The sequence below is a fragment of the Achroia grisella genome, unplaced genomic scaffold (assembly GCF_030625045.1).
Source record: "Achroia grisella isolate CSIRO2021 unplaced genomic scaffold, CSIRO_AGI_Agris_v1 utg947, whole genome shotgun sequence".
In the NCBI taxonomy this organism is placed as follows: domain Eukaryota; kingdom Metazoa; phylum Arthropoda; class Insecta; order Lepidoptera; family Pyralidae; genus Achroia; species Achroia grisella.
In genome coordinates, this window is record NW_026713071.1 from 928,621 (window position 1) to 942,735 (window position 14,115).

The 14,115-nt window shown below is 34.5% G+C and overlaps 2 protein-coding genes across 2 annotated transcripts; one reads left to right on the forward strand and one right to left on the reverse strand.

Annotated features, from left to right (window-relative positions):
* Positions 1-1,134: 1,134 nt before the first annotated feature.
* LOC131854064 (uncharacterized) lies at positions 1,135-6,509 on the reverse strand. Its single transcript, XM_059205188.1, has 5 exons — positions 6,226-6,509; positions 5,062-5,239; positions 3,652-3,872; positions 3,043-3,173; positions 1,135-2,082 (listed from the first exon to the last, which is right to left on the reverse strand). Exons 1-5 carry the CDS (start codon positions 6,358-6,360, stop codon positions 1,833-1,835), a joined length of 915 nt encoding a protein of 304 aa, XP_059061171.1. The 5' UTR covers positions 6,361-6,509; the 3' UTR covers positions 1,135-1,832.
* Positions 6,510-7,872: 1,363 nt separating this feature from the next.
* Positions 7,873-12,689, forward strand: LOC131854065 (uncharacterized). Its single transcript, XM_059205189.1, has 5 exons — positions 7,873-8,121; positions 9,359-9,530; positions 10,304-10,524; positions 11,332-11,462; positions 12,417-12,689. The coding sequence occupies exons 1-5, from the start codon at positions 7,987-7,989 to the stop codon at positions 12,595-12,597; spliced, it is 840 nt and encodes a 279-aa protein (XP_059061172.1). The 5' UTR covers positions 7,873-7,986; the 3' UTR covers positions 12,598-12,689.
* Positions 12,690-14,115: the final 1,426 nt, after the last annotated feature.

A 14,115-nucleotide genomic window follows, 5' to 3' on the forward strand; every position in this document is an offset into this window, starting at 1 on the left:
TTGGAGGTCATAATGAAATGTCGCTGCGTAGGATTCAGGTAAGTACCATTAACAGCTGTGTTTCTGTATACATCTGGCATGTTCGGTGTTCAGTCTTGCATGAACAGATGACTTTTCTGCTATGATTATAAAAGAAACTGCATGCATATGTAGTCATCACTGTAGCAAAAAAGTTCTGAAAGATATTTTGTTATAGTACTTCTTAGTTAATACTCTCCGATCGATTCCCCGTCCAATTCAAGCCTGGCCTGAGCCAAGATTCAAACCGCTAACGGTGACCTCAGACCAGTCCTATCCGTCAGGCGAAAGTTGGCCATCCGCACTAGCCCTCAATGGTCCGGTAAAGCTGTAAAGACTTTTTTTTTCTATGGACGATAATGAAATGGTGCACCCGCCTGCGCTAACGGTTTACGCTGGCGGAGCACCAGTGGAGGATGATAAGATGAGCATGAGGTCAGGTCAGTAATGGAATGGTGCACCCGCCTGCGCTAACGGTTTACGCTGTCGGAGCACCAGTGGAGGTTGATAAGATGAGCATGAGGTCAGGTCAGTTATGGAATGGCGCACCCGCCTGCGCTAACGATTTACGCCGGCGTGGCACCAGTGGAGGATGATAAGATGAGCATGAGGTCAGGTCAGTAATGGAATGGTGCACCCGCCTGGGCACTTTAGGATAATGGGGCCCCTATGACCACAGTATTAAAGCACTATTTTGTTAGAACAGACGAATTCATTTTTGAACATGACTCTTTAGATGTATATGGGATGCCCTACCTTCAAAACAGACTAGGCAAAAAAATAAAAATAGTCGTTATGTGATGAGGGGTTCAAATTCTGGCAACACAAGTTGACTATAGTCAGTAAGCATTTGTTAAGACTGATTTTCAGGCGAGAGTAGAGTTATCGATTATCATTTGGTAATCGAGTAGAGACTAAACTAGACTAGGGGACCCCAATCCATCGCCGGGCCCTGAGCACGTGCCCGGTGTGCCCAGTGGCGAAGAGGGCCCTGCATACATATGTACCCTTATATATACCCTTTCATACTAATGACATTTTTAGCAATAAAACAAAAACCTATTTTATGTATGTTTATTAGCAGCCGTCACTAAGCCATTTATTACAGAGTTGAGTTAGTACATACAATGTTAGAATGTCAGCTCTTATCAACTTGCGTGAAAGCAGTGTAGACCGTAATGCATTGTGATGGAGTCTTTTTCAGTTTGCTTTCGTTTTCCTCAATGTGTGCTTGTTTATTTACCGTAGAAGCAGTTGCTTTGTCTTTATTAGTTGCAGAAGTACAGGTATCGACCATCTCTTTTATTTCGTTGACTGACTCTGGAAATGTTTCTTATGATAGTTGCTATTCCTTTTTTAGTTGCAATTCTTCTAATGAATTCACTCTGAAATTAACGTTGCCATTAATTCCGTCACTAAGCCATTTATTACAGGTAATAATTGAGCCCTTGAGTTAGTACATACAATGTTAGAATGTCAGCTCTTATCAACTTGCGTGAAAGCAGTGTAGACCGTAATGCATTGTGATGGAGTCTTTTTCAGTTTGCTTTCGTTTTCCTCAATGTGTGCTTGTTTATTTACCGTAGAAACAGTTGCTTTGTCTTTATTAGTTGCAGAAGTACAGGTATCGACCATCTCTTTTATTTCGTTGACTGACTCTGGAAATGTTTCTTATGATAGTTGCTATTCCTTTTTTAGTTGCAATTCTTCTAATGAATTCACTCTGAAATTAATGTTGCCATTAATTCCGTCACTAAGCCATTTATTACAGGTAATAATTGAGCCCTTGATTTAGTACATAAAATTTTAGAATGTCAACTCTTATCAACTTGCGTGAAGGCAGTGTAGACCGTAATGGATTGTAATGGAGTCTTTTTCAGTTTGCTTTCGTTTTCCTCAGTCAGTGCTTGTTTATTGTCCGTAGAAGCAGTTGCTTGGTCTTTATTAGTTTCAGAAGTACAGGTATCGACTTTCTTCTCTTTTATTTCGTTGACCGACTCTGGAAATGCTTCGTACAATAGTTGCCATTCTTTTTTCAGTTGCAATTCTTCTAATGAATTCGCTCTGAAATTAATGTTGTCATTAATTCTGATTGAAAAATGATTGATGATTGAAATGCACAATTATATAACTTATTTGTTGGTGACCTTTTTTGTCTGGTTTATGTTACGAGTGTATACTTCTATGACGTTAATAATTATAGGTTTTTTTGGTGTCAAATAGAAAAGAACATTGACATAATTGTAAAATTAAAGAAAATTTATTTCTATTCTGATGTGCATTATTTCTTTGTCTCAGCCCAAAAGAACCCAACGGCAACACTTTTTATAGATATTTTTGGTTATACAAATGAGTCTGTCTATATATTCCATACAAATATTATAAAGACAAAAATGAGTCTTTTTCATGACTAAACATTTGCGTGCATCTTAATTAAATTTGTCGTGAAGATATTACGTGGAAGAAAAGATTTTTTAATACGAAACTTAAAGAAATTATAAATAAAACAGTTCACGTCTAAGACTGTGAATATTATTTATTTTATTTATTTAACTTCAATGTACATAATACAATATATAGTACAGTACGAATATATTTGGCGGACTTAACACCATGCGGCATTTTCTACCAGGCAACCATAGGTGGTGCAGAGACAACACAAAACATAAACAGAACAAATAATATAATATGTACCTAAGAGATACAAGAATGTACTACATCATCATTACATAGTATAAAATAAAGTCGCTGTCGCTGTCTGTCCCTATGTATGCTTAAATTTTTAAAACTACGTTATTTTTAAATAGATAGAGTTATTCAAAAGGAAGGTTGATATATAATACATGTACACCCGTGCAAAACCGGGGCTTGTAGCTAGTAAATATATAAAGTTAAATATATTTCTTGGACCAATATGTCAAAAAAAACCTGCACAAGTATACAATATTTTTTTCAAGTATACCTAAATAAAATATAAATGTGAATTTAATATGAATTTTTTGAAACTTTGTACATGTTACTTACACATCATTGGCAGTCACATCAAACCGTATGAGGGGGATGCCCATATCTTTGCCTCTTTGTATAGCGTTCTGCGCAAGAACATGAACGATCTCGGCACTCTTGGGACTATCTGGTGGAACGACCAGGACCACCTGAGGAATAAAACAATGCAATCATTAGTATGAAAATACATTATCACTATATCACGGATATAGTATTGTCGAATTAGAGTTTTTTATGTTTCATAACAATACACTGCTAAGTTTCTGTTCCAAATGCAATTTGAATAAACCGTATGATACCCTATGATACAAGAGATATGGATTCTATTTTCTTGATAATATATATAGACTAGACTAGACTAATACAAACAATCATACTCATCAATACAAAATGTTTGTAAAGTGCGAAGACTCGAACTCGCGACCACCGCAAATGAAACACTATGGCCGTTTGGCCGCGTTCAACTATATTATTGTACAGTTTCATTAACATCTATTCAGTAATTTTGCGTGAAAGTGTAACAAACTTCCATCCTCCAAACTCACAAACTTTCGAGGTTATAATATTACTAATATAATATTTTTGATTAAATAAATTAAATTATTTATCATAAACTGTTAAAGATACCTGTAGAATGTTATGCACGCTGTATTTATCGTGCAGGGCTGGTGCTCGCAGACAGTGCGCCGTGAAATGCATGAGGCGACGGGAGCGCGAGCATTGTATGCACCGCGCCCACTGTTCAATCACTGCGGCGTCCCACGGGCATACTGCGGTACCCAATGCCAGTCCACGGATCATCGACCAGCTCCGGCGAGCCTCTTGTTGTTCAGCTACCATGGAGTGGCCTATAATCGACAGAGATGTAAATAGAATTCTTACTAATATTAAAAAAGCGAAAGTTTGTGAGATCACGGATGCGTAATGTATAGATGGATGGATTCGTTATTCTTTATGAAACCTGACACTAATAAACTGCATAAAATATATCCGGCTCGAGGGACCATTTTGGTCCTTTTCCATTTGGTCCTTTGATTGCTTAGTTTCGGAAATTAGTGATAATTAAAACACTGGTTTAAATTTAACGTATGTATCTGTAAAAGACGGCCATTACAAGATTTAGATGTGACGTATCTGTAAAAGAAAGGCACTAAAAAAATGATATATAAAAAAGGTATCATGGAATGGCCTATAATCGATAGAGATGTCTCACAATCTTACTAATATTATAAATACGAAACTTTGTGAGATCATGGATGAGTACTGGATGGATGGATGTTAATCTATCAAGCAAAAACGGATTTTAATAATACATAATACTGATAAATTGCACATGACATATCCGGCTCGAAGGACCAAAAAGATTGTTTAACATCCGAAATTAGTGATAAAACACCGGTTTTAGATTTGATGTATCTGTATTAAAGACAGCCATTATAAAAATCATAAGTAATAAAGTAAATGCCCTTCTCACATTCTACCACTAGAGCGCCATCTATAGTGAAACATTATTATTCAAATTCAAAAATCATTTATTCATGTTGGACATTTTAGCCACTTATGAACGTAATTTTTTTTATATTATAATTTTTTCCCTACCGTCCAGTTCAGTATATAGATCCAATTGAGAAGAACTAGCAAGAAACTCAATACATTCTTTTTTAAAAGCCAATTTATTTCCAATATAATATATTTATATAGGTGTCTATGTCTAACATTAAATGAAAATCCAGTGCATGAACATCTATTGCCATGCACGCTCGTCATTCAAGTAATCGTTTAGTGAGTGACTTTGCTCAGTAAATATGATTTAACAGATGTTTTGAATTAATTTATGGGTAATTCCTGTATATCCTTTGGTATCTTATTGTAAATTTTTATATCTATTCTCAAAATAGGCCTATTGACTTTTACAAACGATTCTAGGGGACAAGGCAAGTTTTTTTTTAAATCTAGTATTAATATTATGAAAATTGTTATTAATTAGCCAGTAGCTTATATATCAGAATAACTATAAGAGACACTATATCAGAATACCTTGTGACAGAGTTCTAGCAACGTAGTCGCAGAGCATGAGGTGGGGAGCACTAGGCGGCGCGACCAGACCTGGCCATGTGACACGTGCGTGCTCTTTCACAAACCGCAGCACGCGCGGTAGGTCTGATGCGCGTGCACGACGCACGCGAAGCCGTTCTTCATTCTCGGTGCCCTGTACCTGGTGTAATAAGTAATAATATAATAATAATATTTCAGGACAATTCACACAGCGCCATCTAGTCCCAAGCTAAGCAGAGCTTGTGTTATGGGTACTAGACAACTGATATAATTACATGGATACATTTTTTTTTGTAAATAAATACATATTATACATAGAAAACACCCAGACCGATACAAACAATCATACTCATGAATACAAAATGTTTGTACCGTGCGAGGAATCGAACCCACGACCATCGGATAGTAAAGCGGTGTGCTAAACCACTAGACCACCGAGGCTGTCAGTATTTCTATGTAACTTGAATAGAATAGAAATAACAGAAAATAATTTATTCAAATAAACTTACATTGAAGCACTTTTGAATAGTCATCACTTTTTTTATTCTACCGCTCATTCGGAAAGCTGTCGCATCACAAGAAGAATGAGCAAGAAACTTGCTTGTTCCTCTTTTAAATAATTTTATTATTACTTTAAATTTTTAAGTTTAAGTGTGTGAATACAAACTACCAATTATCACTAATACAATTAAATACTCAAATAGAAAACATATTAAATATACAAACAATTGTTTAAATAACTAAATAAGGGGAAATCAGTCGTAGTGCTTAGAGCAGACCAGCCCCTACAAGCAGCACCCGTTCACGAGTATGACGGATGAGCCAGCCATCACTGCGCTCGACCATATTTTAGGGAGCCCAATGACCCAGCCCAATACCTAACAAGAAACATCGTCTATATACTTCAAACCCTGGACAATTCACACAGCGCCATCTAGTTCCAAGCTAAGTGTTAAAATTTTATGTTATTGGTACTAAAGAATACATTTTTTTTGTAATTACGTACATAATATGTATAGAATACACCCAGACCGATACATATAATAATCATACTCATGAATAGAAATATTTGTACCGTACGAGGAACTGAACCCGCGATTACCGAAAACATTTACACTTTAAGACACAAAATTATTTATTACTTACAACTATCTGTTTGGTGGTGGTATCTGGTCTTGGTGTATCAGCAAAATCTCTTATCAGTGGGTTCCTTAAGAAACCGAAGCTGGTGATCCTCGAGTTCCCAGTGAGGCATTTGAAGAAATTAACGAGAGAGCACATAGTGGGGCACCGGAGAAGTATTCAAGTTTTATGATTATCACATCCGTTTGATTCTCCGGTGTGTCATGGTTATTTGGTTGAGTTGCTATTTCAATTTTATAAATATAATCAAAATATATATGTTGACATAATGACGACTGTTTTGACGAATAGATATTTAGTTCACTATGTTTTTTTACAATTTTGAAAGTTATGCTACTGGCCATTTTTCGCGTGAAGTTTCCTATGAAGAATTTAATTTATTAAAACACTAGCTTTTCACGCGACTTCGTCCGCGTGGAATTTAACTTTACTTTTCTAAAGTAAAAGTAGTAAAGTTCCTCCTTATTACATCAGCTACCTGCTAATAAAAGTCTCGTCAAAATCGGTCTAGCCATTTTAGATATTAGCCGGAGCAAACAAACAGATAGAAGCCAAAAATTGTAAAAAATGTTATCTTGGTGTATGTACCGTATTCATATTCATATGCATGTAGTAAAAAACGGTTATTTCAATATTACAAACAGACACTCCAATTTTGTTTATATGTATAGATATAGATTAACGATTTCATAAAGTTTTCTTTTAATATCTTTTAGTGGTGATGTATTAGAATATTTGCGTTTACTAATTACATAAATAAAATAAATAATAAAGCCTTTTATTTCCTAAAATGACAAGAATATTACATGCACTTACTAACTATTTATAAACATATCATGTTATTGATCTTTTTACATATCCTATTTGTTATTTATTATATTATTATTTTTATTATATTATTTTATCTACATTCAATATATTATTATTAGCATTTAATAACAATAAACATTTTATTTCTTTTATATTATATTTTTTTATTTAGGTATCCATTTAAGGATATAGGCTTCTTCCAACCTACTTTACTAATTATATATGTATCATTAAAAAAACAAAAAGTTTTCGTTAGCTGTGTCCTGTCCTTCATGTTATTCTGATGTATAAGCTATATTACTGTAAAGTTTCACCAAAATCAGTTAAGTAGTTTTTGCGTGAAAGAGTAATAAACATTCATCAATTCATTCATACTCACAAACTTTCGCATTTACAATTTTATAATAATATCTCATGGCAATTCACACAGCGCCATCTAGTTCCAAGCTAAGCATAGTTTGTGTTATTGGCAATAGACAACTGAGACAACTGATATATTTGGATACATTTTGTGTCTACAGTACATAAACATCATCATCATCATCATCATCTGCTTCATCCTTATCCCATTTATTTGTGGTCGGCGTAATATGTTTTTCTCTTCCATTCATCTCTGTTCGCAGTCATCTCGTTATTTACTCCCTTTCTTACCATATCATCTTTCACACAGTGCATGCATAATATACATAGAAAACACTCAGACCAATACAAAAAAGTAGCGCACGAGGATAGAACCTGCAACTATCGATAGGCCGTTGATATATATAGCTATATATAACCTATCAAAATCCTAGACGCTGTGGAAAAAATTAAACAAAATTTTTTGACATTTGTCTTAGCGTCAAAAATTGACATGTAATAAAATTAAACAAAACAAAAATTCTAGTAAAAGCAGCTAAAAATATTCTAAATTTCCGAGTAAGCATGACGTAATCTTTTGTATAGTACCACATTATGAATTACCTGAAAGTGACGAAGTGTTGGGCCCTTTTATCCAACGTTACCCACTTAAATGCCAAGAGTCAATTAAGGTTCTACAGAAGACACTCGCTTTGTGACCTCTGCCTTTATCCACAAGATAAAAAACCTGTATGTATACCTTACGACTGTCATCATCATCATCATCTGCTTCTTCCTTATCAAATTTATTTGCGGTCGGCGTAATATGTTTTTCGCTTCCATTCATCCCTGTTCGCAGTCATCGCGTTATTTACTTCCTTTCTTACCATATCATCTTTCACACAGTCCATCCATCTCTTTTTCGGCCTTCCTCTGCCCTTATAACCATATACCTTACGACTGTAATATAATAAAACCACTTCCTATACGGCCTCGGTTGTTTAGAGGTTTAGCTTACCGCCTTAATTTCCGATGGTCATTGATTCGATTCGTCGTACGGTACAAACATTTATATTCATGAGTAGGTCTTAGTATAAATGTTAGACTAACACCCATTACTCAAACTCTGCTTAGCTTGGGACTAGATGGAGTTATGTAAATTGTCCAAAGTTATTATCTTATATATAAAATTCTCGTGTCACAGTTTTCGTTCCCATACTCCTCCGAAACGCTTTGACCGATTCTCATGAAATTTTGTGAGCGTATTGAGTAGGTCTGAGAATCGGCCAATATCTATTTTTCATCCCCCTAAATGTTAGGGGTAGTCCATCCCTAATTTTTTTTTTTTATTTTAAGGCAAAACAACGTTTGTCGGGACAGGTAGTTATTATATAGATAGTTATACATTGTCTTTCTACTTAGCAGAGAATCAATGAAAAATGCAAAATCGGGGATTATTGTTGACAGATGAAGTTACGTCGATCAATTAGTGTCTAATAAATATAAGGACTAAGGACAAAAAGATTACCCTGAGGAGTTACGAGGAACTTCTATCATCCACACATTCTGTGAATAGAAAGACAGAACACATCTATATTCTGTGCATAGATATTGGTCTAGGCATAGGATCTTAGAAGAACATAGTTGCTAGCATTGGCTAGCGAGTATATCCTGCTAAAGATTCCTCTCTTACTTCCATACTTATTATAATATATTTTAAATGTTTATAATTTATTAAATCTATGACGTCGGCAAACACGTCTATGGCTCATCTGATAGTAAACAGTTACCTATGGACGCCTGAAACACCAGGGATCCTTAGGTAACCTATACTCTTCTTAAATATATACTCCCGAGAAACCTTGGCAGGTAATTCATTCCACAATCTAACTGTAGGAAAGCAACTTCAAAACCACTTAGGTTCCAGGATGTGTAGAAATTGTCTGTCGATATCAGTAATTTGTGGAACAAATTCTTCATTTTCCAGTGCTTTGATATCCGCAATATCACAATAGAACGGGGCAACAAATGCCACATCAAGCAAATCCGATCATTCCTGTACCAGCACTACTGGACTCGAGAGCCCAGCATCGTTGGACTATGGATGTGCCTGAACTGTCCTTACTTGGAAGTACTCACTGATAAATATTCTAGTTCAGGTATACTATGTATTACCACAGATAAGATAATATTTGAAATTGGAATGGTTGAAAACGTTAGAGCATTAGCATGTTATTTCTCATTAGGTGGACCTAATGGAAAATGCTAATGGTGAACTACTTATATACATTAGCATCATAATAGAGTATTACAGAATATTTCTCATGCCTTATTGCCATTCATTTAGTTAAACTTTGTCGAAATTTTAAATGATAGGCGATCGAACCCGTCCAATTCAAACGGTGATCGAAATTACGACCGCATGAGCCGAGGTTTGAATTCTTAGCGGTGTCCTCAGACTAAAACCGTATCTGCCAGGCAAGAGTTGGCCTTCACCCGCTCCATAAGTGCTTTCGAGAATATATTATTGATTTGGAGTCACCCCCTATGCAATGTCATTTAAGCAGAGCTTGTGTCATGGGCACTAGACAACTGATATAAATACTTAAATTCTTATATACATGAATTATAAACAGACATACTTTAGAAGAAGAAAAATATACATATAAATTGGTAATAATCTGAATAATAATAATACTTGAGGATTATGTTGTTTGGCCTCTCTGTTTTTACAAAAGCTTTAATATATAACTTTAATTGTACCGAGATGTGAGGAAGAAGCAAGAGTAGTACCAGAAACTTATGATGCCATATCCGCGGTTATTGTATATAGGTGACAATTGCCACTTACCATCAGGTGGACCGTCAGCTGGTTCACCATTCCTGTTATATAAAAGATCTTTCTTGCCTAAAAATAAAAGATAACAATTAGGTGATCGCTTGCTGGCCTTCGAGTGTTTAGCAAGAACGAACGAGAAGAAGCTAGTAGGAGTTAGTGTCGCTAACCAGGTATTCCCGTGGGCTGCTGACGAGCTCGAGGAGTGGGCACATTACACCGCCTCCAGACCTGAAAGACACCGCATGTACTTCTGTGCACACTGCTACAGGAGTCCTAACTTATTCAAGAAGTACGATGTCAACTATATATACGATGTAAGATTATTCTACATTCCATATTAGAATAGAATAGAACAAAAGATTCATTATTTAATTAAAAACACATTTAAATACTCATGTTTATTTCTTAAATTAAATTGACTTCAACGAATCATTTTGTCAATTCCATCGCATATTTTGAATTGTCAGTATTGTGGACCCATTTTTATTTTATATATGAATCAAAAATAATGCTTTTTTTAAAAAAGTAATCAACATTCTCCCTTGAAGTTGGTTGGTTCTATTTCATCATGATAATTAATTATGTTATTTTGCGGAAGTCCAATTCATTACGTAATAAGTTTATATTATTTTGTTTAATTTCGCTAGTGAAAGTACCGGACGCAGTTTAGTCGCCGAACAGTCAACACTAGGCTTCCAACCTATATCTAAGTTATATTCAATACCTAATTATGGATCTGGATGATTTGTCTGAATTTGTTCACAAATAGAAAAAGTAATAAGTTATTAATAACTTACTTTTTTACTCTATTAGTGACTAAACCTGACCAAACGCTAATGGAACCAGGTTTCACACTTGCTAATGGAAGAATTTTGAATATTTGTGGTCTCACACTTGCTAATGGTTGCGGAATTAAACAAAACAATATAAATCCATTAAGTATAAACACATTAATAATTGTTCAACTTACAAAACATGTTTGTTGTTGTTGAGAAGAAATGGAGAGATTTGTATTCATAATCCCTGATGTAGCAAACATTCATACCGTTACAGCATTCCATGCTCATTCACATAAAAACATACCTAAATACAAAAACAATGAAGTATTTATTGTACATCAGATCGAAGTTCTTGGCACAGCTGCTGAGGTGACTGGCCAGGGTGTGGGGACATTGCTGCTGAGAACTGCTCTCGAACACGCCAACGAGCTGCGCCATCCACTTGTTCAAGTTGTATCTTTAAGTCGTTACACGTAAGATCTAGAATTACTTATATGGATTAATCAACAAACTAGTCTATCTAATATAGAGGAACTTCTTAGCAATCTATGGATTCACTGTGCGGGAGTCAAGTCCATCGTGTGGTATGAGAGAGAAATTCCAAGTTCCTGGGACTTGTGACCCAGGTGTAGGTTTAAGGTGTCACTTTGACGACGAACGTCATCATTCACTTGCACCGCTCGTGTTTCTCCCTGTTCAGCCATCTGATAGAAGTCAGCTAGTGCAGCTTTAGATACACGATCTAGTATAGAAGTTATTGCAGTTCTAAACAGGCCAAATTCTTTTAGATTATCATCTTTTAGAGTATCGTAAATTATATATAGCCATTTTTCGTTACTTCGTTTATTAATTCGTAATAATTATTTATTTTTATTGCATAGTAACTGGTAACTATAGCCTCTGTAACCCTGAACTTATTGTGGGCATCAGAAAATAATTACAATAGAACATCTAATGTAACATAGTCAGTGTTTGTTTATTGATTTATCTGATCTTTCTATTATTTGTACTTACGCTGCCTTATTAATCTCATTTAGATAAAACTACTAACTCATTGCTGGCACTTACGCAATTGTTATAAGCCTGGTCTTATATTGTTTATAAGTCTATTGTAATAATTATATTCGTTATAAATCTATAAATTACTTACCGGCCAGTACGCGTGTTATGAAATATATTTAAAAAAATAACAACTAGCTAGGCATCGTGAGTTCTGCTGTTGAGGGTTTCATTGGAAAAAAAATATGGTAAATATACCAAATATTATTATTACATTATTTATCTCTCTCGATGCTCGACTAGGTTGCAGCAGTCGTTTAACAAAGTCTAAACGCAATAGTTTAAAAACAAGTAAATAATGTCAATTCGTTTCAGTCACAATTTAAGCAAATAAAATTGCAATAAAAGAGTTCTAAAAACTTTTCCAGATCGAAAATCTGCGAGAAGTGCGGCATGAAACGTGAATGGTCTATGGACTATACAGAGTTCGTGGATGATGCTGGTCAGCGGGTGTTCTTCCCTCGCCGTCCGCACCACACTGTGTCCGTCTATGTCAAACACTTCGACCCCAAGATTGGTGGTGTGCTGCCTTGCAAGCCACCATTTTAGATTACCTAATAAGTTCTTTTGTTTCTATATTTGATTGTGTAATGATTCTGAAGCTCAATAATAAAAATATCTTTATTCATGTAGGTCTATTACAGACTGTTATGATATGTCAAATCTACCGTCAGTTCGGAATGATGTCGATATGAGAAGAACTGACAAGAAACTCAGCTCTTATTCTTATCAAATGAGCCTGTACATGTTTGTAAAAAGACAGATTCATTTTTAAATTAAAATTAAGGAGAATAGAGTGACCACCAGCATATGTTATTGCAATTCTGTCAACAGAAAATAGCTCAATTAGTGTCTATAATCCAAACAGCAATTGTGGGAATTATTTATACCTCTGTATAGAATTAAAATTTTTATCTTATTGTTAAAGATTGTATAGCATTATATATCATAGACGGCCTCGGTGGTCTAGCCGTTTAGCATACCGCTTTACTTCCAATGGTCGCGGGTTCGATTCCTCGCACTGTGAATATTTGTATTATTGAGTGTGATTGTCTGTATTGGTATCTTTGATGTTTTCTATATATTATGTATTTACAAAAAAGCAAATAAGCTCTGAACTTCGAATCTGCATTAGATTATCAAGGCTGTTAAAATAAATGGTTGAAAATTTTGGGTAATCGTGCTCTTAAGATCAATATATATGAAAATCATTGCCTGTTATTAATTTTATCAATATTCCTACTCTGATTTACATATGATGAGGGTTCATTTACACATGAAATTGTTTAAAACTATATGCATTTTATTTCTCCAATATTAACATAACTTTATTCAATAATATCAACATATTTACAACTTGATAGCAACATAAAATATAACAATACAACCAATCAATTCATTAAATACATTAACAAGAACTTATTTAAAATTTATATAGATATAAATCCGGGGCTATTCCGGAAATTAAAGATACAAAATCCAAAATATGCCGTTTATAATATTTGTATGTTGTTTGAAGTGAACTGCAGAACTTTATAAACTCATTGCAAATAAACTACGGTAGAATACATAAGATGCAACTTTGTGATAAATTTACTCCATTTTTGCCATAAATATGCTCTTGTATTGAATCTTTTGTATTTCGATTATAAATAATATTTATGGAAGCTATACAATACACATTTTCAAATAAACAAAACAATCATACACATTACAGCAACATCAATTAAACACCTTAAAATTTTAAATAGCATTGCTGAAAATTTAACTACTTTTATAATTGTTTAGTTTGATATAGTTGCCATAATAAAAACACAGTTTACGCAATAGATGTTTGGAAATTAATGCATATATAGAATACCTACGCAATAATTTCCAATCTATTGCTTTAGTAAAAGAACTTCGGAGTGAATAATATAAAAGATAATAAACAGCAACAATTTAATTTACAATATCACTTCGAATATTTCGTAGAACGGACGACAAAAATTGACAATCGTGTACAATTTAATTTAAAAATGTAAATCGACAGAATTCTCCAGTCTTTATTTAGATGAGAACGTCTAA

Coding starts and splice junctions, on each gene's coding strand:
- LOC131854064 (XM_059205188.1), bottom strand. CDS start 6,360: ATGTGCTCTCTCGTTAATTTCTTCAAATGCCTCACTGGGAACTCGAGG. Junction 5,240..6,225: donor CCACCACCAAACAGATAGTT/GTAAGTAATAAA, acceptor TTATTACACCAG/GTACAGGGCACCGAGAATGA. Junction 3,174..3,651: donor GCGTGCATAACATTCTACAG/GTATCTTTAACA, acceptor TTTATTCCTCAG/GTGGTCCTGGTCGTTCCACC.
- LOC131854065 (XM_059205189.1), top strand. CDS start 7,987: ATGAATTACCTGAAAGTGACGAAGTGTTGGGCCCTTTTATCCAACGTT. Junction 8,122..9,358: donor ATCCACAAGATAAAAAACCT/GTATGTATACCT, acceptor TTCATTTTCCAG/TGCTTTGATATCCGCAATAT. Junction 9,531..10,303: donor TGATAAATATTCTAGTTCAG/GTATACTATGTA, acceptor GATAACAATTAG/GTGATCGCTTGCTGGCCTTC.